The sequence below is a fragment of the Suillus bovinus genome, assembly GCF_016758785.1.
Source record: "Suillus bovinus strain UH-Sbo-P2 chromosome Unknown EDB93scaffold_138, whole genome shotgun sequence".
In the NCBI taxonomy this organism is placed as follows: domain Eukaryota; kingdom Fungi; phylum Basidiomycota; class Agaricomycetes; order Boletales; family Suillaceae; genus Suillus; species Suillus bovinus.
Genome location: NW_024542194.1, coordinates 1 through 21,198, shown reverse-complemented (window position 1 = coordinate 21,198; position 21,198 = coordinate 1). Strand labels below are relative to the sequence as shown.

At 45.2% G+C, this 21,198-nt stretch overlaps 9 protein-coding genes across 9 annotated transcripts; 5 read left to right on the top strand and 4 right to left on the bottom strand.

Annotated features, from left to right (window-relative positions):
* Positions 1-2,233: 2,233 nt before the first annotated feature.
* EDB93DRAFT_1243611 (uncharacterized protein) lies at positions 2,234-5,343 on the top strand (the record flags this gene model as incomplete). The annotated part of the gene is made up of 10 exons (XM_041452166.1): positions 2,234-2,434; positions 2,494-2,869; positions 2,973-3,066; positions 3,126-3,291; positions 3,491-3,604; positions 3,629-3,848; positions 3,882-3,949; positions 4,259-4,368; positions 4,417-5,081; positions 5,132-5,343. The coding sequence occupies 10 exons, from the start codon at positions 2,234-2,236 to the stop codon at positions 5,341-5,343; spliced, it is 2,226 nt and encodes a 741-aa protein (XP_041301229.1).
* A 431-nt stretch (positions 5,344-5,774) lies between these two features.
* On the top strand, positions 5,775-6,281 carry EDB93DRAFT_1096196 (uncharacterized protein; the record flags this gene model as incomplete). The annotated part of the gene is made up of 1 exon (XM_041446761.1): positions 5,775-6,281. The coding sequence occupies one exon, from the start codon at positions 5,775-5,777 to the stop codon at positions 6,279-6,281; it is 507 nt and encodes a 168-aa protein (XP_041301228.1).
* Positions 6,282-6,422: 141 nt separating this feature from the next.
* EDB93DRAFT_1256789 (uncharacterized protein) lies at positions 6,423-7,005 on the top strand (the record flags this gene model as incomplete). Its single annotated transcript, XM_041454008.1, has 2 exons — positions 6,423-6,786; positions 6,848-7,005. 2 exons carry the CDS (start codon positions 6,423-6,425, stop codon positions 7,003-7,005), a joined length of 522 nt encoding a protein of 173 aa, XP_041301227.1.
* An 87-nt stretch (positions 7,006-7,092) lies between these two features.
* EDB93DRAFT_1096220 (uncharacterized protein) lies at positions 7,093-7,481 on the top strand (the record flags this gene model as incomplete). Its single annotated transcript, XM_041446763.1, has 2 exons — positions 7,093-7,252; positions 7,333-7,481. 2 exons carry the CDS (start codon positions 7,093-7,095, stop codon positions 7,479-7,481), a joined length of 309 nt encoding a protein of 102 aa, XP_041301226.1.
* A 2,288-nt stretch (positions 7,482-9,769) lies between these two features.
* EDB93DRAFT_1256788 (lectin) lies at positions 9,770-10,201 on the bottom strand (the record flags this gene model as incomplete). The annotated part of the gene is made up of 1 exon (XM_041454007.1): positions 9,770-10,201. One exon carries the CDS (start codon positions 10,199-10,201, stop codon positions 9,770-9,772), a length of 432 nt encoding a protein of 143 aa, XP_041301225.1.
* EDB93DRAFT_180088 (uncharacterized protein) lies at positions 10,114-11,244 on the bottom strand. The gene is made up of 6 exons (XM_041455595.1): positions 11,128-11,244; positions 11,054-11,070; positions 10,901-10,979; positions 10,706-10,831; positions 10,284-10,572; positions 10,114-10,208 (listed from the first exon to the last, which is right to left on the bottom strand). The coding sequence occupies exons 1-5, from the start codon at positions 11,211-11,213 to the stop codon at positions 10,296-10,298; spliced, it is 585 nt and encodes a 194-aa protein (XP_041301224.1). The 5' UTR covers positions 11,214-11,244; the 3' UTR covers positions 10,114-10,208; positions 10,284-10,295.
* A 469-nt stretch (positions 11,245-11,713) lies between these two features.
* EDB93DRAFT_179915 (uncharacterized protein) lies at positions 11,714-13,225 on the top strand. Its single transcript, XM_041455594.1, has 10 exons — positions 11,714-12,072; positions 12,129-12,218; positions 12,272-12,294; positions 12,354-12,387; positions 12,441-12,510; positions 12,568-12,618; positions 12,674-12,746; positions 12,803-12,860; positions 12,915-13,134; positions 13,194-13,225. Exons 1-9 carry the CDS (start codon positions 12,032-12,034, stop codon positions 13,114-13,116), a joined length of 642 nt encoding a protein of 213 aa, XP_041301223.1. The 5' UTR covers positions 11,714-12,031; the 3' UTR covers positions 13,117-13,134; positions 13,194-13,225.
* A 4,709-nt stretch (positions 13,226-17,934) lies between these two features.
* Positions 17,935-18,294, bottom strand: EDB93DRAFT_1096202 (uncharacterized protein; the record flags this gene model as incomplete). Its single annotated transcript, XM_041446762.1, has 1 exon — positions 17,935-18,294. The coding sequence occupies one exon, from the start codon at positions 18,292-18,294 to the stop codon at positions 17,935-17,937; it is 360 nt and encodes a 119-aa protein (XP_041301222.1).
* Positions 18,295-20,320: 2,026 nt separating this feature from the next.
* Positions 20,321-20,992, bottom strand: EDB93DRAFT_1096230 (uncharacterized protein; the record flags this gene model as incomplete). Its single annotated transcript, XM_041446765.1, has 1 exon — positions 20,321-20,992. One exon carries the CDS (start codon positions 20,990-20,992, stop codon positions 20,321-20,323), a length of 672 nt encoding a protein of 223 aa, XP_041301221.1.
* Between the last annotated feature and the right edge of the window lie 206 nt (positions 20,993-21,198).

The window sequence follows — 21,198 nt, the reverse complement described above, 5'->3', positions numbered from 1 at the left end:
CAGGTTAATGAGCCAGAACAACAGTGAAATCCTCAATTTCACCCGCAAGAATGTCAGCCCTGCAACTCCCAGAAATCACAATATGTAACTGGTTTAGTCGGTACATTTAAAATCCAGCCGCCATGTTTGGCCTCTAATCTGAACTTTGTTATTGTATCCACCAATAGATCAAGCTGTAAAATCAATACACGACATATGGAATCCTCAGGACGTCCCTTTCCGATTTTTTGACATCATCTCATCCAGCTGTGGCTGCCTCCTCCACTGACTGCATTCTTGCATCTCTTCCCAGCATTTCACTCCACAGGCATAATACTCAACTCCCCTCTCCCATATCTCCAATGACACAGCCATCTCCAATGCCTGCCTCATGCCTCAATCTGTGCAATCAATGCTGACTCCAGCGCAGACATTTTCATCATTCACTGTGCGTACTCTAATCTTATCAGTCAAGGAGACTACTCCTGATATCAATGTCTTGCACTAATTATGATGATGCATCGGTGATGCGTCCGGTGACTCGCTGTCTGCAATCTCACCATTTTAAGTCTAATCAAGTTTATTAGACACTGCTAGCGTATCTACAACATCAACGTTAACACCTCGTTATCCAGGGTGAGTGGTCCGCTATATCAATAATGGCGGTTCATAAGGCTAACTCAAAAATCACTGCACACACCAGTCTCCTCTAGAACTTCATGCGTTGACCACCACTAATATGACATAAATGTCAATGCTCATGACCCAGGGTGAGTAGTTCACTTTATCAATGGAGGGGCTTCTCAGGCTAATCCAAAAACTACAGCACCTTTCTGTTTCCCCGCTCCCAGGATACCTCTCAATGCACGATCTGCCAATCCTCTTTGGCTCAGTATTACTACGACACCCTACATGGCTGAACCAGAGGAGTTTGTGACTGTGTATGAGGGCAGTATAGAGTTTGAGGAGGCTGCAAATGCTATGGCAGACGAGTGCTTTTTATATTCATATCAAGGAATATTCTATAATATGCCTTCCCAGCTCAATCTAAGCCCCCCTTTTTATTGTGTTACTCGGAGCCGCTACATCAGAGTGTTTCCGGCATATCTTTGGTGAGTTTTTGCAGTTTCATTAACATTTTTTATACTTAACACCTGCCATAGGCATGATGTAAAATTTGAACTCCAGACACCAGGCAATCATGTTGCTACCTTCTTTGCGGTTTGGTCACTTGTTCTGGAAGAACAGAAGGTTCATTGTGCCATCAGACATAGGCTTGCAGCAAGCAGGTGACACACTAGTAGGTTTGATACTATACTTCGTTTGGTAGCATTTGCTGACATCTCATCAGCTTTAGAGTTATGCGGGTGTTGCCCAGTCTGTGGTTGGGACTAGTTATGGGAGATGTCATACTATGAGCATGCCAAGTACTAGTCATTTTGAGAATAATGCACTGATTTTCTTTGCATTCATGGTACCCTGTTATTACTTGGTTATTATTCGGTTTATTCGAGTAACTTAATGAAAACATAATTTTTCACCACTCTTGCATGATCACATGATGTGTAGCCTGTTTGGACCCCCAGCTTTTAAAAGCTGGGGGTCCAAACAGGCTACACATCATGTTATTGGGATTTCCCAGGTTCAACTCAGAGCAAGCAAGGTGACAGTCGGCAACACCAAACCCTAGTTGAAAAAAAAATTGTATGCTGTGGCCACATATGCTCTGATACTCCGATGAGGATAACCCTAACCCTAAATGTGCGACACTATTTGGGGTTTGGTCGGTTGTGCTTGGCTCAGTGCTCAATGACGACGAATGTCTACAGATCCTCCTTGTGCCGGCACATCTTCGATTCAGACAATTGTATGCACTCTGGCAATATCCACAGCACTGAAGAACTTGCAGAAATGGAAGAAAAAACCCAAACTCAATTTTTACTGCCCAGTCACCTTGGTGCCTTCTTGCCAACATACCCAATATGATGTTCATAAAGATGGGTCCATCAGCTATATGTTGAAGTGTCTTCAACCTCCCAAGAATGCCAAGGCAACCATCAATGATCGTACTGCACTGACTCTGCATGATGTGCCATTTTCGATTCCTGAGCCATTTGACGATCTCCCGCTTGAAGTATCATTAGACTTTTTAAGCCAGCAAGCAAGAGAACGAGCAGCAGGTGTATGTACACTACAATATTCTGAGTCCTTTGACTTGTTCCTTACCATGATTATTTAGGACAATCCTTTGTCGATGTGGCGGAAGCACCGAGACTTATTCCTTCATGAAATGATCTGTCTCAAAGGAGGATGTAGTCAAGCTGGTACTCAGTCTTGCTTGGGATGTAATTGTCCCAGCCCGGAGTACCGCTGTGATGACTGCTTAGGGTCAGAGCTCTATTGCTCAAGTTGTATCTTGTTGGCCCATGTGCGCCACCCACTTCACTGTTTGCAGGTACATTTTCATATGTGATTGGGAGAATTGGACATAAAACTAATCTAATATCATTGCAGAAGTGGAATGGTCAATACTTCGAGAAAATATCACTGAAAACCCTGGGCCTTCACATCCAGCTTGGCCACACCACTGACGAAAGATGTCTTAATCCTCATCGCGCCTTCAAAGATGACTTTGTCATTATCGACACCCACGGTATACACAAAGTGTCCCTTGACTTCTGTGATTGTGCAATAGCCGAAAGCCATGTGCAGCAGCTGCTTCGAATATCATGGTTTCCTTCAACAACATCAGATCCAAAAACCACTGCAACGTTCCATGTTCTCGAGCAGTACCACATACTCTTGTTCGAGTCAAAAGTGTCTATGTACAAATTTTATCACGCGCTCAGGCAGATGTCCAACAACACTGGCCTACTTCCTGTCAAGATAAGTTAATATTTTCAAGTCTCTTTGAAGTGACTCCAGCTTCCTTACAGGATCGATCCGAGTCATTTACATGAATGATTCATGAGTGGTTGACCCCAGTGGTGTAGGTGGGACGGCTGAAGGTGAATGTGCCATATTGTGCCCCACATGCCCACACCCAGGGAAGAACCTGCCAGCTAATTGGAAAGATGCCCCTCAACAGTGAGTTTAGAGCAGCCTTCAGTCCAGAGTGGAATTATTGCTAATATAAGTACTATTAGGTGGTTATATGGCCTATTCCTCATGATTGACACAAATTTCCGATTAAAATGCAAGGCTGTCTTGAATGACAACATTGACCCAAGCCTGAGTCAGGGCTGGGGTTATTTTGTGGAGGAAGAAGCTTATAAAGGCTTCTTGTGTAGCAGCGCAGACAGCATCCAAGAGGTTAGTTCATTTTATTTGTCCTTTTTGTATATTCATGGCTGTTTTTGCAGAAATCAACGTGTTCAAGTCACAGTGCTGTTAATATGGCTGACACAAAATCTAGCCGTGGACTTGCCGTTACTGGTTTAGGCACTGTCAACTGTGCTTGGCACAACATGAAATGGCCCAATGCAGTGGGGGATCTCTAAAAGGGTGAAAGGTAAGCTGTTATTTGGTTTCTGCAGCTGGCAACCTAACATGGGCATGTAGATATATTAACATGGATTACTTATTCTTTTCAACACTTTGTCATACTGTACTTGACACTCTCAACGTATCCTATGATATTGCATGCCAGTGGCACAAAAAGTTATGGAACCGCATGAGTGCCTTTCCATTGTCAATGCACCTCTCACATGCCATCAAGACCATCTCATTTTTCATGCCTAAGTTCCACCTACCCGCTCATATCGAGCAGTGCCAAACCTCGTTCTCATTTAATTTCAAGAGCGGGGTAGGAAGGACCAACGGAGAAGCACCAGAACATGTCTGGGCTAACATTAACCCTGTTGCTTCAAGTACCAAAGAAATGGGTCCTGGTGCCTGGTAAGACACCCTTGACGACTACTTCGGAGACTCAAACTGGAAAAAAGTAGTTGGACTTGGTGGGTCTATTTTTGTCAAAATAATACATTAATTTACATTTTATCAGGTAGTACTATGCTTTGCAAGATGAAGGATGTGTTACTGGAGTGAGAGAACTATTGTGAAGCATTCTAGGACCTTGATGATGGCTTGTGAGGTGAATACAGTGCCACCATTGAATAGTGGAGAGAACAGGTGGAGGCTTGGGAGTGTGACATTGCACAGCCCAATCTGTTTGAATGAAAGGCAGAAAGTAAGTACAAGATCGTGATGGTAATACTTATGTGCTCATCTTAATCCTTCGTATATCACAGGTATCACTATGGCTTCTGTATGACTGGAGCTGGCTAGGGAGGACCAGGTTGACCTTCAAACAGGGACTTACCTTACCCTACACAAGGACTGCACTCCAAGTGTATTTATCAGTACTGGTTTAGAACTCGAGGAGCATCAGTGAGTGTCCCAACCGTTGCTTATTGGACCTCGTTCTTACTTTGATAGACGGCAAATGAAAGCAGACAGAGCTGGTCTCAGAGTCCATGCGATGGACAATCAAGAAGAAAAGATACTTCAGCAAAGCAACACTCTCCGACAGAGGATTGATGCATGGGTGAAGATGCAGGAGTTATATATGCCGTTTCTCACTGCACTACGTGTGAGCGAGGGCTCAGTATCTAACAATGGGCCCACTGCACCAGAAGCAATCAAGCTCTGGCTGCCATCCCATATCAGTGGGACCGTGCATTGTGACACCCATCTCCAAGTCATCAAATGGAAGCTGCGGTATGGTCAAGCTCACAATGCACTCCGATCTCTACATTCAAACTTACGTGCTCAGACTGCAATCCTCAAGTATAAGGACCGGCACCTTCATGGACAAGGAGCAAACACATGGGCGCGGAATACATTGAAAGCTGTTGAAGTGAGGATCGAGGCCGCTGCCAGGACTTATGAGCATGCACATAAATCCCTCGTTGTTCTTGCACCACAAGTGAATCAGACCCAGTCTGGGTGGCACTCATCACTGCGGCCACTAGACCGAGCTGACATCTGCTCAATGACAGACATACTATGGGGAGAATTGGAGGGAATGAGAAAGTTGTCATGGATCTGGAGTATATGGGGAGCAGCTCCGAATGAGATGGACAAGGACAATATCTTGGAAGGTAGGTGGCTCTTCATTTTTGCTTCCTACATCAGGCTCACGGTCAATCAGATATACAAATAGAATGGTGTAAAGCTAGGGCATGGGCGATGTACTGGGCAGAAGAGGTTGAATTGTTGAAGGAGGAGATGCAAAGGATTCAGCAATTTTTTGAGTGGGATGTGCAGCGCTGGGACGAGTGGGGCCTAGGAAATGCACTACAAGACACAGATCAACGCGAGGGACATATGGCATATGCCAAACGTCAAGCCATTTTATGTTGAATGCTTGCCAAATCTTTCAAGATCAGCTGGGCTAATACCCTGGCTCTGGTGGACAGATTCGAAGACATGGACTTAGATAGTACATAAACCATTGTTAGAATTTTGGTCACTCAATACATGTTAGTGAGAGTTGGTATCAACATTTGCAGAGTTTACAGCAACAGCATGGCACAAAATAGAGCAAAGGCGCGAAACAGCAACTGAACGGCAACAGCGGGCGCGAGACAATGCGCAATGGGAGATGGCATGTGAGAAGGCAAGGGCGTGAGAAGGCAGGAGTGGGTGGGATGTGAGAAGACAGGGGTGGGTGGGAATCGTGGGATGCATGATGCATCAGAAACAGAGGGGATGCATCAGAAAGTGGAGGTGGGCAAAGGGTGGTACAATTGCACCAATGATGCATCACTGGAGTGATACAGTTGCACTGTTTGATGCATCAAAATTACACAAACCTGTGTCTACTGCTCCAACCTCTCATTGGTGCTGGAAACGATGGTGTCGAAATGGTGTGTGCGGACTCATGGGTTCGTCGTGTCTACCCAATTCTTGCAGCATATGTTGCCGATTTTCTGGAGCAGTGTTTGGTTAATTGTTGCAAAGAGAACCGATGTCCGAAGTGCGTTGTAGCAGCAAATGAGCGAGGGGATGCACTCAACTCGGCAATGTGTGATCCAGAGTCAACAAAAGAAATCTTGCACAAGTGCAAGATTGGTCAGCATCCTCCAGAATTCGAGGCCAATGATCTACATGCTGTTTACAAGCCTTTCTGGGCTGATCTGCCTCACACGGACATTTTTCCAGTGTTCACACCTGACCTTCTGCATCAACTTCACAAAGGTGTGTTCAAAGACCACCTTGTGAAGTGGTGCATCAATATTATTGGGGAGGATGAAATGGACGCACATTTCAAGGTGATCCTGAATTATCCCAGCCTTTGACACTTCAAGAAAGGGATATCGAGTGTGAAGCAGTTGACAGAATGTGAACATAAAGAGATGCAGTGAGTATTTGTTGGCTTATTGAGAATGGCAGTACCTAGGTGTGTGTTTATCAAGTCGTTAAAATGATGTTTTGATGTCATGCCTGGCAGTCATGTTTTGGTAGTTGCACGATCTATTCTCGACTTCTCATATTATGCCCAGCTGCACATTCAGACAACTGAGTCCCTCGAAGCCCTACAAACCACTCTGACTATATTTCATGCCAATAAAGACATCCTCAAGGAGCTCGCTGTTCAAGAGCATTTCAACATACCAAAATTACACCAGCTCTCTCATTATGTACAGTCCATCATGTTGTTTGGTGCAGCTGACAGCTTTGACACAGAACTTCCCAAGCACTTGCACATTGATTTCACAAAGGACTCATACCATGCTAGCAATAAACGGGACTACGAGGAACAAATGGCTTTGTGGCTCCAATGCCAGGAAGCTGTGTTTATACGTAGCACATACCTGGATTTTGTCACAACAGCCTCACTCAAACCCACACGGCATCGACGCAGATTCAGACACGGACTCAGAGTCAGAAACACCAAATCTTCCCGTTGTTGAACCACTTCAAGCAACCCATGTCCTTGCAAAAGTCCCTGTGCATCCTCACCAATCTGTTCAAACCATCATAACAGCACACAGTGCTACTGAGTTCCTCCCTGCTCTCTGATTGTTCTTACTCAAGAATCTCCTGCACAACACCATAGTCCCTGGTCTTCAAGACTGATTCGATCTTTATTGTCAAGTGGTGATTGTGATGCCACCAGATTTACGAGTTAGCGATGTGCCAAAGCAAAGGCACATCAGAGCAACTCCAGAAAAGTTGCCGTCAGGCTGGAAGCCTGGTACCCCAGCCCAGTTTGACATGGCATTGATAGCAGACAGGCCTCACTCTTCGCATTTGCATACTCTTGAGGGTATTTTTTTTTGCCAAGTTTCTCAGCAGTCAATTTTGATAATAGTCTTGTTTCAGGTGTATGAGTAGCCCAGGTTTGAGCTATTTTCACCCTACCTCACCAGTTCAGCGCATATTCCAGAGCCCTCGCTTATGTCGAGTGGTTCACACCTTTCAAACCACCCGACCCTTCCTCTCAAATGCAACAGGTTCGCGCTCAACCTGCCAACTTTGCAGCAATGCTGCTGTAGTCCACATTGACTAAATTGTGCGGCCGTGCCATTTAATACCGAGGATGGGACAGTCAGTAGATTTGAGGTTGAGAAGCAGAAATGCATATGAGGTGGTGAACAATTTTTATTTCAACGAGTTCATTGATGGCGAAATGTTTTGCGCATGTGTTATAAAGTAATTAGATACAATGATGTGTCATGTACATACTACCCTGTAGCTGCCTGTAGCTGCAGTGGTAGCTCCTGTAGCTACCTGTAGCATCTTCCAACCATATAGCTGCTTGTAGCATGGCTTAAGACTATATAGCACTATATAGGTCACTGTAGTGTAAGCTGTGCCTACATAGTGCTACTGTGCCTAAAAAGTGCTATATAGCCATCACCCAACCTACAGCATTTTGGGTTTTTTCCTGATGTGGGTTGACGTTCTGGTGCCTGGCACCTAGATGCTGAGAGCGAGCGACACAGCGGATGCATGTTTGGCCTCTTCTTCCCATCCACAATGAATTGCAGCTGTATAAAGACCCACAGGCTGGTTGAAGAGCAGGGGTGTTATGATAAACACACATATGAGCGAGACAGGCCCAGCATCTTATATTTTTTCATGATGAATGGTAATGCATTCGACCTTATCATACAATGTGAGTGGATAGTATTGATCGGATCAACCTTATCAGCGCGTCAAGATTATGTTTGATAGATTTAGATTCTGATTGGAACCCAAGGTGTGTGACCTTCAGTCCATGGCACGCATTCATCAGTGAATAAGAAAATCATTAAAAACATCTTGCGCTTATTAAATATCATAGCGACGGGCAGAAACAGCCAGTTTTCATCTATTGATTTCTTACTGCAGGAACAATCGAGGGTGAGTGTTTTTGCTGACAAGATGTGTAATCCATTTATATCACCTCTGGGAAGAGAAAATCTATCAGAGGCAGGTGACCAAGATTGGACCTAGCAATTGTGAGTGAATTATTTGTTCTGTCAGATTCTGGCGCTCAATCACATGCACCAAGCTCTTGTCATGGATGAAGTGACACAGCCATTAACTGTTTGTGATGTCCCTGGCAGCACCATTTTGTTTCTTTTTGAGAAGATGTCGGTCTCTACCTTGGAAGAGAATAATGTGGAAGAGGACTCAACAGTTTGATAACTTACACATGTTTCTTGATACCTACTTAGATTGATGACCAAGGGGTGATTCTGAGCGACTGATCACATGTTCACTTGTCAGTCAGGTGTCTTTAAAGTTCCGGTACTTTCAACTTGAAGTTCACTGCTGCCAGTGGGCTCATACATTGGCATATGATACCTCTGGCTAAAAGCTGATGAGCTATAACATTCATAGTTCATGCTCCAAAGTCGCTGTCAAACTACGGTCACACTAGATTGTACAATTTCGATGGAAAACTGCAGAAGTTGGAACACTAGCTTGGAACCCAATATAGGATTCTATTGGTTTAATGGAAGAAAGGTGAAATGAAGAAGAGACTATAGATCAGCAGTGTGATGGGCGATTTGGAGTCCTAGTGATGTTCTGGCTCAGCTTCAAGCCCCAGGCCAGGCCAGATTGAGCCAGGCCCAGCCAGGCCTAGGACACGGTCTGACCAGGGCTTTGGCCCAGGCTTCAATTTTGTGAAGCCTAAGCCGCTGGCCCAAGCCGTGGCTTAGCAGTGCACTATCTATTTCGGTATGTAAGTTTCTGTTTATGTTTATGTTGCCATCTGGCAATGGGTATCAGCTTCTCAGTCGATCACATCAATTACATGCAATTCAGCATGTGGGCCACAGCTTGCATGGGCCCAAGCCCCAGCTTTGGGTCGGCTTGGGCTTGCGGCTCAGGCTTGAAATCTGGTAAGCCTAAGCCACCCCAGGCTGAGCCTAAGCCAGGGCTTTGAGCCCAAGCCGGGCCGGAACAACATGGATTTGGACAGTGGTGCATAAAAATATGAATACTAGCTAGAGAGCCTATATGAGTCATAGGCTGATGGGGATGATCAACTTCGGGTTGATTTATGATACACATTCTGGTGGGTACCTTTTATGAATGCATGGACCATCTGTAACATAGTAATTTCTCCTTCAATACCCCCAGAGTCAGCAAGCTACCTTCCATTCAGTGATGAATCTATGTCAGCTGCCCTCGTCAGTGGCTAAACACCCTGTATTTCGCAAACAAAATATTCATCATGATATCGACTTCATTACACACTTATAGTACATTTGTTCTGCATCTGAGTCATAGTACGCCATGTTTCAACAACTGCTTTGGTACGAGAGCGGTGTGCACAACTTCAAGATATTCAAGAAATGGTGATGTGAACGACGAAGGACTTGCTGTCGGCCGCCTCGTGGACATACTTCACATCCACCCTGGTCCCCCCTTGCACTGGTCTTCTGGATCTCAGATCGTTGATCCCAAGCAACCTGTTCCGAGCGCTGCCGTCCGTGTAGTACTCGGGGTGAATATTAGTTGCCGTGACCGGAGGCGCGAGGTCAGTGTTGATGTCGCACCACCTCTTGTAGTTGTGGATGCCTAGCACAACAAGGAACTTCTCCCCGGTACCGCTTATGAAGCGGAGCCCACCAGACGTACCACTTCCGCCCATGGTGAGTGTCTGGACCGAGTCTGTGTTGGACCACCTCCCGTTATGCCACACATTTTTCTCAGCGAGCGTGAAATTGGAATTGTTGTTGGTGGCGTCGATGACTCTGACTGCGATTGTGTAAGACATGTTGTTTCTGTGGGGTGATGTCAGACAATGATGATATGCAGGGCTGATATGTAAAGAGGATGATTTGGAGAAAACAGCGTACATTGCAGGCTTTTTAATACGACGAGCACTCGTTGCTGTTAGCCTTGACCCCCGGACAGTCAGGGCAAGTCCCCCAGCTGTTGGTCCAAAGTACAGAGTGCCAAGCGCTGGTATTTGATCTGCCCGCTAAGGTAGATGTCATTGGGTCGAAACAGGGTGGGACTAGACTTGCAGAGTGTTCAGTCACGAGAAGCCCATGGGCCAGGACGCATTTTGCAACGCGTGATTGCAATATCCTTTTGCCCATAGTCCTGGCTCCGCCGGCCGGAGTTGAGTCTGGGGTGAATGAACTGTCAAAGTCAAAGTTCAGTCAAACAAGCTGCAAGACGCCCGTCGTGCTTTAACCGGAGGAATGCCGAATACCGGTTCACTGATGGGCTGCGTCAGGAGGTGCCTGCTTAGGAACAATGTAAATAAAGCTACCTTACGCTGTTAAGACCCTGCAAGCCCTCGCCTCCTTTGTGCATTTCCCCGCGGTGTTGTGTACCAAACTTGGTAGTTTTGTGGTACCAACAGCAGGCGAGGGACGAAGACGTACGGTTGAATATCCTAAGCATCGTGTAAATGAGTGTAGATGACTTCGAGATTTTTTTAAAAGCGATAATTTTATATTCTAACCTTTCGTAAGAGTTGATGCCACTACACACATGCATGTCAATGCAGAAGCTATCAATCTGGCTCGGTCCCACTGTCGATGCTTTCAATTAAATTATTGCAAACAGAATCAGCCGCGGTGATAGGAGCACGTCGAAATAAGAAAAGTATACACACATTGGCAGTGTCGAACCCTGCGGGAGACAAAATGTAATCATGGCGGCCCCCATTGGAAGGTTATGGATATTTACTTCAAATTTTGACACTCGAACAAGAACACACATTTCGGCGGACGGACAGTGAGTGACTCAGAGATTATGAGACGAGGCGGCGACATACTATACTTTGACCATTGAAAATAACAAGTTGTCAACTTGAAGTTGGACACGAATCATTATGTAAGTTACCAAAAATATAACCTTCAACGCTTTTTGCTGACTCAGGTCATTTAAATTTGCCTGCTGATGCGATGTTATTCTCACGCTAGGACTAGCTGTGAAGGCGGAGTGCCTTGAACATTCTGAACGACAGACACTGCAACTCGGCAGATTCAAGTTTAGTTCCAAGTTTATGCAGGTTGGGCGTCTTTTGCAGCTCGTTTGACTGACAGTTGACTTTGACAGTTGATTCACCCCGGACTCAACTCGGGCCGACAGGGTCACCAGTGACTACTATAGCAAAAACTTATAGCAGTTGCGTGTGCAAAATGTACCATGGCCCATGTGCTCCCGTTGATCCAACTTCTGACAAGTATAGGCTCACTATTTCGATTACAATGCCATCTACCTGTCACGGCGACGTTATGAAAGGAATACAAACTGAAGGTATGAAGGACAGCCGACCACAGCTACGAACTTCCCAGCACTTAATTTAACGCCCAGGGGAGTCGGTTCGTGGAGAAGCCGGCTGTCTAGTAAATCAAGGGCTACCATGTGCTGTCACCTTGTTGAATAATTAGGATCTTCAGCGCCAGGTACCGGCGCACGAAGGAGACGCTGGCTGAGTCGCAAAACAAGAAAGGAGGTGCAACATACCATGCCACCCGAAACATATAAAAACCTGCTTGCTGAGACTCTAACTTCAGAATTCAAGCTCTTCAATTCACACTTCATCTCAACTACCAGCACTACACTTCGTGTTTAACAATCTGAAACAATGGCACCCCGTCCCTTCGTCAGGAATTTGACCTTCCAGTCGTGAGTGTCTGCGATCTCGTTTTCACAAATTCTTCAACCGACTCGTCATTTCGCAGCAACAACCTCGGAAAGGAGGTCACTCTCATGCTCGCTTGGAGTCCCAACCTGGATGGCCTCTACCAGGACGTCTTCCCGATAGTTTGGAAGTAAGTGCGCCTACTTCGACTGGGGACGATTTTAAACCTTGTAATTTTTTCAGGGTCACCAAATTCGGGAAGGATGGTGTGTCCTCCTATCTTTTGCTGCCAAGTCGCTAACTTACACATGATCCCTATTTCCAGGTCCATACAGGGCTACCGCGACCTACACGGCCCAGTAAGATGATCGACCAGAACGATGGTCTTGAAAGTCGCTTATATAGTGTACAGACTCGCTTTCTCCAGAGCCCAGGTCGATGCCGGGAAGGTCATCGGCGCTGCAACCTCCGTCAATATTAATGTGAGCGACCCTCTTTCACCTATTGAATTGCTAGCACCAATGCAAGTCATGATGCAGATCAACCAGAAGACAATGCTGACTGAGGCCAACGAGGTCTATCATTTCTCTGTAAGTCTGACTTTTGTCGACATTCATCTCGACCACCGACGAATATCTCGTGTAGCCCCCTGAGTCGGGACCCGCTGGCATCCTGCAGGCCCAGAACCACACTGGTTCTATTCAAGAGATCGCAGTCGGTTTGTGACCATCATCGTCTGCTCTTTTTTCACTTGAGTTTATTGTCCACTTCCAGGCTTTGTAAACAAAGGAGATTTCATGCCCACCCCCGTACTCTACTTCAGCGATGTCGGGTATGTTATCTTTCTTGTATTTCTTGTTCGGGACGTTCACGATATACAACGCAGAGATGGCAGTCGCGTCACAGCGAAGTACACTCCGGTCCTGCGTGCCTACATTACGGCCGACTATGAAGAGACCGCGATCTTACGAGGTCAAGTTGACACTCCTGCGATCTGGACGCAGGACCTCACTGGGCTTGCTCAGAACACGACTTGGAACCTCGCGCGCGACCCGAACACCGGACGTTACTCACTCACCCATGCTTAATTGAGGAATGCGACAACGGTGCGCCTAAATATCTGTTCCGTGAGGCCTGCATCTAAATGTTCACTCTGCTTTTATAGTATCTTCGTTCAAACCAATTACTTCATTTGGTTTTGCTTGTTTATTATGTATTTCGCAAGAGTGGATAATTGTAGAATTTCTTATGGCGCTTTATCTATGTGTTTGATCTTGAATTCTGTTGAACCAGATCTCTTGAGTGTGCATGTAAAGATGTTGGCTTTTTGAGACCATTGACCTATCGAACGCGGAGGCTCAGCGCTCAGGTCCCGAGACAATTACCGGTAGCAGTAGACAGGGGTTATTACCTGTTTAAAAAGACGCTCGATTGACAAGTGAACAGGGATGTCAGCTGTTGTTCCGAGTCTTGTTACGCCGTACGGACGTTTCGACTTGCGAGAATCCCACTGGCCGAACTCATACAGAGTCGCCGCCGCTGGCACGTGCGTTGATGTCGTCCAATCACATTATTTTGACACCATTCAGATTTTAGTACATAATGGTCAATTTGTTCTAAAAATATGTTGTCGCGTGCATGAAGCTTTGCCCCCGCAAGTCGTTTCGTCTCGTTTTAGTACCACACACACGCACCCAGTATTAGGGCACTTGGTGCATCGCCTCAGGTCAATCTGAGTCCGCCAATCCCACATCAACGAACGTGTCTGTCCATCGCCAAATACTTGAGCTGATTCTGCTGAGAGTTTTGAATCTTCCATCTGTACCGCGGGCAAGGTGCCCTTGTGCTTCCTATCATGAACGGCTGCTCATCGGGTTATCTCCGGATGCCCTGACGTCAATTGCGATGCAAATCTGTCAGCCAGTGTCTGTGTATTTTCGGAGTGTGGGTTGACGTTCCGGTGCCTGGCACGTAGATGCTGAGAGCGAGCGACACAGTGGATGCATGTTTCGCCTCTTCTTCCCATCCACCATCAGTGAATTGATTAGTCCTTGACATTGTAGCCATGGGAACTATATAATAATATAATTTTGCTTCTCCCAAACATGACCATCTATACCGTCAGAAATGTTAGTTATTGATACATAGCCATCGATGGCCACAAATCTAGAATAACATCAGCGGACCATGATGATTTTCTGACGTTACTCCACTGCAGCCACTAAGGGGTAGTATTATACTTGTAGCCACCTTTTTAAATATTGTCGTTTTGCTTTATTTTGGCTTAGGGTTATGATCTTATTTAAGACCTTCTCGTGGAAAGTGCCTTGAGTATTTGTCGACAGATGTAAAATACCAGTAGACGTGGCAACAAAGCTGCGACATTCCTCCTTTGCAGCTGATAAGGAGTGGTAGCATTTTTATTCCAACTATTTCGCGCATTGTCATTTTGCCTTAATCATGTGTTGCATTACAATGCTATTTAAGGCCATGTCATGAGAAAGTACCTTGGGCACTGGTTAACAGTTGTTGGACATCAGTGAACACCACAACAAAGCCATGACACGTTAATGTTACAACTTGGATGGTATCTGTTGGTGACGCTCAAACAGAGCGTGTGTCGTCAACGGTTGAGGACGTCCTTGGGCTAGCCCAAGGTTAGGGGTCTTGGCGAGGCTTCGGCAAGTAAGATTTGACGCCTATGTCCAAATCGGGTAGCTTACGTCAAGCGGGTGCTAGTCAATGAGCTGTATCTGCCAAGGCTTACGACACCCGAAGGTTAATCGTAAGATCGTCATTAATTAGAAGGACGGAAGTCCAACTAGTTAACAGGGGCTTTGCTCGTCGACGAAGTCGATGAGTAAAGATCGAGACTATAGGCTTATCCGCGAAGAGCAGATAAGAAGATAGAATATAGACTGCTGGCTAGGCAGAAGGGATCACTCTGGTGAGAGTAGGAGGTCAAGAACCAAGTAGATTCAAGTTAGGGAATATAGTACATGGTAGCGAGTTTATATAGAGGACGGGAGACGTATTAGTGGGTGATAACTCGTACTACCAAGAGAGGTAAGCGGTAAAGGGCATAACCATAAAAGGAAAGCACGTTCGTGCTGAGACACGGGCAAGGCAGAACGTGCTGGATAAGAAAGTGAGTCAAAGGTCGAAATAAGAAGTGAAACATGCAGGGGCACGATCGTGCAGCTGCAGAGCTAAGTATAAGTCGCATGTGCGACTGCGCACTGAGTCAGAGATCAAGAAAGGGAAAAGGGCAAAGGGGATGTGTCATGCATCTGTCCACAGGATCAGTCAGGTGGCGAAACGGAGCATGGGTATGCTTCGTCAGCAAAAGGGTCCAGCCAGATGTACTGGCTTTGCTGAAGCGACAGATAGAGAGCGAAAGGGAATGCAAGGATGACAAGGATGACCAGGGTAAGGTCGGGGTAAGGGTATGATGCAAGGGCCGATACGAGGAGGATTAGGAGAAAAATGGTAGGGGCCCAAGCATCTAGATGTTCTTGTAACAGTTAATCTTTAGGGTTTTGATCTAAGTTTTTCAAAGCTTCTGACAAAATCTAGATCTTTACTACATTAAATAATCATACATATCAGCTCATCCCGGTTCAAGAATCCATGTCTGTGACTGATATATGCTGCTTGCCTGACCTACATGCTAATACATTAGATACTGAGAACCCAAGAAATATTGCTAGTTACAGAGTGACAATTAGTATGACAGATGACCATTGACAAAATGAAAAAGCATCCTTTCTAATAACGAAAGGGAACATGGCATAGACACGTAGTGTCTAGCACCACATGCAGAGTGAGATTATGATGGGGCAAGTCATCTGAGAAGCTACAGCAACCAAAGGACAGGACCTTCTGACACTTGTCTTTCAAGTTCCTTACTACACCATCAATCATTACATAGCACATGCAAAATGAATGAAATTTTCAGAAGGGGAGATGATATATGAATAACTTAATGGATACTTGTGATAGGAAGAGTATGCCAGGTGGAAGCCAGCCAGTGGCCACTCAGTACTCCTTGACATCAGTAAAAGAAGTGTAATCAGACAATGTCCCATCTTCATACTCCAGCACAACTTCTCGCATTGCATAATGCATGATCGGCATAGAAGTATTAGTTTGGGGCCAATCACTTCGTCATGCTCATCTTCCTCATCAATCTGCCTGAGCTTCCACATAGATATATTGATGGGATTTATCGCCATCATATCGTCATCTTCTGAGGATGCACCAAGTGTGCTGCCACTCCCAATATTGATAGGGCTGGGTATGATACCCACTGGCGGGCTAACCGTGACAGTGATAGACATTATTGGTTCTGAGCGGGCTGGTGGTCTCCTTCATGTGTCACTGGGTCTGTCCTATGCAGATTCAGCACCCGCCCCTTAATCATTCCATCCACCGCACATACACCAAGCTCCCGACAAAGCAAAAAATATGGCAGGTAGGTCATCCCCACCTGACTCAATTTGCTCATAACTTTGAGTAGTTGCATCGTGCTGAATATTCCTCGCTGACACTGCTGGGGTCGCAGAAGGAGTTTTGAATATGAGGATATGATTTGAAACCAGTGGGCCTGAGGTTGGCATGAAGAGCGTGAGGCCCTAAGGAGCGCGGGCGGGTAGCAGGTGTGCTAGGTGTTGTGGGGTCTTGGCTGCTGCTGGTCACTGTGGTAGCTTGTGAGGAATGGATGATGTGAAGGTTAAGGACTGCATGTGCTTGAAGGAAGTGGGAGCTTTGCTTGATCATGATGCGACGTTAATGGTTGTCAGTGTGCTATAGCGATGTGTACTTACTTTCAAAGTTTCCACCTGCCGCATTGACTGAGAAATATGATCCATCAGTATTCCACTTGAAGAGATAAGACAATAATAATAACATACTGTAATCATTGACATAATCATACCAGTGTGCTAACTTGCCACCAAATGCATCATATAATGAGTCAAATGACAAGCAGCCTGCATGTAAATGTTCTGGAACATGAGGTAGCATCTTCTCGATAAAGAAGGCGGCACGGTGTGTCTGTGCCTTCATGCAATCTCTGATGGTGACAATCTACATCAATAATAATAATCAAATCAACTCCTGAAAACCACACAAGGTGTCAAGACATACTTTGCTGCAGTGTTGCATCACATTCAACTGCCGAGTAGTACTAGCCATGCCTGATAGAAAGGATCACTGGTGGCGTGAATTACATGACATAACCATCTTGCTTTGTGCCAGTGAGTCTAGCTTTATGATGTATGAAGTCAAGGATCGAATCCATGTATCTTAACCTGTTGGACAACAGTGTACCAACTCATTGTTTGGCAAAGCCCTTAGATCCAAACAACCACTTTCAAGTTTAGCTGCAAACAAAACGATCAACCATTTTCGCTAACATCACAGTGACTTGCTGGTCTCAAAGTGAGGGTACTACCACCTAGTAGTAATAAAAGAATTAAAAAATTATACAAAGTGCAGCTGAAAGTTTTTCAGGCAGGATTAGAAAGATAAGTCATCAAAATCATTGTCTGCATCCCCTGCTTCACTATTGTCATCCCCAATTTCACCATCATCTAGTAGTTCCCTGCTCTCATGATCTGATCCTTCAAAACTCTCTGAGTCATCGCCGTCCTCCTGTTCATTGTGGCATTCATCAAAACCCTCGCTGTCATCGTCAACTTCTTGGTCCACATCCTCACTCACAACGTCCATAGTATCAGCCTGTACCATCGACTCAGAGCTGAGACAGTCTCTGATGATCTTGTGTAGCATTGCTGGATGTCTGACTCCAAATTGAGTATAGCACATGAACATGTCTCAATTGACGAAGCTGATTCAAATCTTGAGTGTTAATGTGCCACAACAATGAAAATGAATATGTACACTCACATTCCGACATAGTACTCTTCCCAGTCATCCAGCTCACCCCCAGGACGTGCCAACAAAGTTCCATGTTGAATGGAACTTACACCACATCCTGATGCAAATGCAGGAATCAGGTGTGCTCCTCGGATTACCTGTCCTGGGTTGAGGAACCTGAACATGTCTGGGTCCGACTCCTCCATGAATGTAATCTTTGGCAGACGGGTATGTTTCATGCCACATTTATAGCTCTGTAAGTCCACAAGCCATTTGACAAAAAGAACTTTGAGATTCCGCTTCACAGGTTGGCTTCCATTGTTGAGCCAGACCTCCATGTGATATATGCCTAACACGCATGCATACCAGTATGGGTGGCTAGGCATCATCTCTCCTGACAATACCATAACGTCCCCGTGAGTTCTGGGGTTGATAGTGTCATATTCATATCTCAAGTCATAGCTCATATAATGTACTTGCATGGTCTGGACCAAATATATCATGTTGTTGGGAATAATGACAGAGTTGCATTCCTCGTCCGCGAAGGTGTGGTTGCAGTAACTAATGTCCAGCTCCCACGATCTATAGAGGATATGGTCCTTTAGCTTTGGTAAAAAATTCTGATAACTGCTGTGAGTGAATCATACAGTGCATATAAAATGCATAAAAGCTCTACCTTAACAGCCGAATCACCTTTTATGATATTGGAGAAATGCGAGAAGCTTCACTGGATGGTTTTGAGTGGGCACAATGTAGTGATGCTGTTTAGAGGTTGTCAATGGGGGATGTCAGCTAGTGGCTGACTGCTAGAGGAGGATGTACCTTCAACTTCTGCCACCCGTCGTAGTACACGGCACCTACACTCATGCTTGGCTAGTTGCACTGGGGTGTTGATTTTGCTCATCAACAGATAGAACACTTTCAAAGCTCTGTGAGCAAGTTCTCCCTGGCTAACATTAAACTTCAGGCAAACAAAAATGTAGATGATACATACAATTTGAGTCATGAAAGAATCTGTCGTCCCAAAGAACTTGATCATTCTCATGTAATCCCCCATCATGTGAAACTTGTATGTACTCAAATTGAACTTTTTTATTCTTGCTCTATTTGATTCTGGAGGGAGGTCATTCAGTTTCAGAGCATTGAGCTGCCCTTCATTGGTGAGCTGCTTTCTCTTTAGGTAATTCTAGAGTATTGAAGGCAGCACAGGTAAAGGTTCAAAAATTTCGCAACTTCTGAGACAGTTTCTTGAATGTTTCTCCTAAAAAATTAAGTGTAGACTCCAAATGCATCCTAAGTTTGGTAAGTGCATGCCACTGCGCAAATTGATAAAGCAGAGACTGTATGACCACATCATGTTTTGGGGGGAACAACCCCTCGAAAAACCGGGATTGTGCACTAACAATGAAGAGTTGTCAGCACTGGAATGCAAAAAACAAATAGCTCCAAACACCTGTAAGATGTCTTCGAAGTCACGTGCTGCCAGTCTTTTCATCTCAGATGTATTGTTCAAAAAATTATGAATCACGCCATTGCCGAAAGTAGGGACCTGTTGAAATCTACCGAACATTGAGATTATTCAACATGTTAGTATGAAATAACACTCTGTAAGAACTCTCATACCTGCTGTCCAGGGCCGCGACAAGTTCAGTACCCGAGGAAGGACATAGAGGAGCCTAATTAAGTATGTGAATAGTCCTTTCCAGGTACCCAATTCGCACTTGTGCATGAAGTCAACAACGAGCATGCAGAATGGGTCAAGGCTGAGGGGCCCAAGCTTCTTAACAAATTGATTCTGCAAGTTTATGATGTGAGCCGAAGATAAAATGGTAAAAGAACTATTTTACTTATTAGGGTAGGTACCCATGAACCAGTCTCCAAGGGTATGATCTACCTTTGCACCATCTACTGTATTTCCACATCTGTAAATAAACTTGTGAGCCTGAACGACCTTCGCCATAGTGTTCACTCGAAGATTGGCTATACAACTTTTCATGTCCCTTGCGAGGCTGAGAGTACTAAACAGGCTTTTTGGTGTGAGACAGCAAGGGCATGGACACAAGCCCATATCTTTTATAGTCGCGAGTAAAACCCTGTAAACCAATCAGTAAATGTATTATTTTTAAAAAAGGTCACTGGAAGAGTATCATACTTTTCAGGGTAATCAGCAGAATATGTGAAGATTCGGGAAAGATCCTCCACATCACTCCATCAGCGCACATCAAAATGATACCATGCCGATACACAGAAATAAAATCATCATCCAACAATATTTCCCAGCAGGAATGAAAGAGCTCCCTGTGGCAGTGAGTATGAAGGGACACCATGCCTGTTTTTAATATGTGGGATAGGCTACTCAAGATATCCTTCACACCATCAGGAAGCTGACATTGTCAATGACAGATGAGTGTGTCACATCAAACAGGACTTACAGAGGGTAAAAACCCTACAATGTGACATGCTCCCGATAAAGGCAATAATCATGCATATTTCGTCAGGTTTCTGAAATACAGATAAAGTGGCCAAGCTTTCATGGTCCCTGAAGTTTGCCAAATAGGTTGCATTGGAAAATAACATCAAACCTGTGATGACGTATTCCAATGAGCACCCAGGCTCCTTTGGCAACTTCTGCAGGTTGTCTTGAGCCTCCAGCCAGGCATCAGAAGTGTAAAGCTTGTCAAAAATCCGCTCTTGGTGGCTATCCAGAGGGTCTTTCCACAACCATTGGAAAGGTGATAGATGAAATGCCCTGGCTTGGACATCTGCAAATTCTGCATGTTTGACCTCGACCAGAGGGCGATAGTGGAATCCAGGAGTAGTATATGGCTGAGGGTCTTCCTCCTTTGACTTTGTCAGAATGCTAATAGTGATGCTGGTCTTGATCCAGTCATCTGGAAAAGTAACTCTTCTCCTCTTGTTGTCTGTATCCAACTCTCGCAAGCTTCGCCTTATTGAAAAGTCCTCAAGGTCCTTAGGGTTGAAATCATCTGCCATCATTACATCTCTGATGAGGTGCGAGACTTTGGTTTCGGATACCATATTACTACTGGTATGCATCCAGGACATCAGCCGATAGATTGTCATATTAGAAAAAGGGTGAGGCGGCGCAAAAACCTTTGGTGGAAAATCAGCTCCTTGAGTAGCCGCTGTGGGAGACGTTCTGGCAAGTAACAAAGAGGGAATGAATTGATCTGGCTCAAAGGAAGGCCGGTGAGGGTACAGCTGACAAAGTCTGAATGAATTGAAGGCTGTCTGAAGTGTGTCTCTTAGCGTTAAGAGAACACAGTGTA

What these genes read in the sequence shown, in the direction of transcription:
- EDB93DRAFT_179915 (XM_041455594.1), top strand. Translation starts at nt 12,032, where the DNA reads ATGGCACCCCGTCCCTTCGTCAGGAATTTGACCTTCCAGTC. An exon ending in ACCGCGACCTACACGGCCCA is followed by an intron (nt 12,388 to 12,440) that starts GTAAGATGATCG and finishes TATAGTGTACAG; the next exon opens with ACTCGCTTTCTCCAGAGCCC. An exon ending in ACGAGGTCTATCATTTCTCT is followed by an intron (nt 12,619 to 12,673) that starts GTAAGTCTGACT and finishes TATCTCGTGTAG; the next exon opens with CCCCCTGAGTCGGGACCCGC.
- EDB93DRAFT_180088 (XM_041455595.1), bottom strand. Translation starts at nt 11,213, where the DNA reads ATGTCGCCGCCTCGTCTCATAATCTCTGAGTCACTCACTGTCCGTCCG. An exon ending in GGCATCAACTCTTACGAAAG is followed by an intron (nt 10,832 to 10,900) that starts GTTAGAATATAA and finishes CACGATGCTTAG; the next exon opens with GATATTCAACCGTACGTCTT. An exon ending in CAGGGTCTTAACAGCGTAAG is followed by an intron (nt 10,573 to 10,705) that starts GTAGCTTTATTT and finishes TGACTTTGACAG; the next exon opens with TTCATTCACCCCAGACTCAA.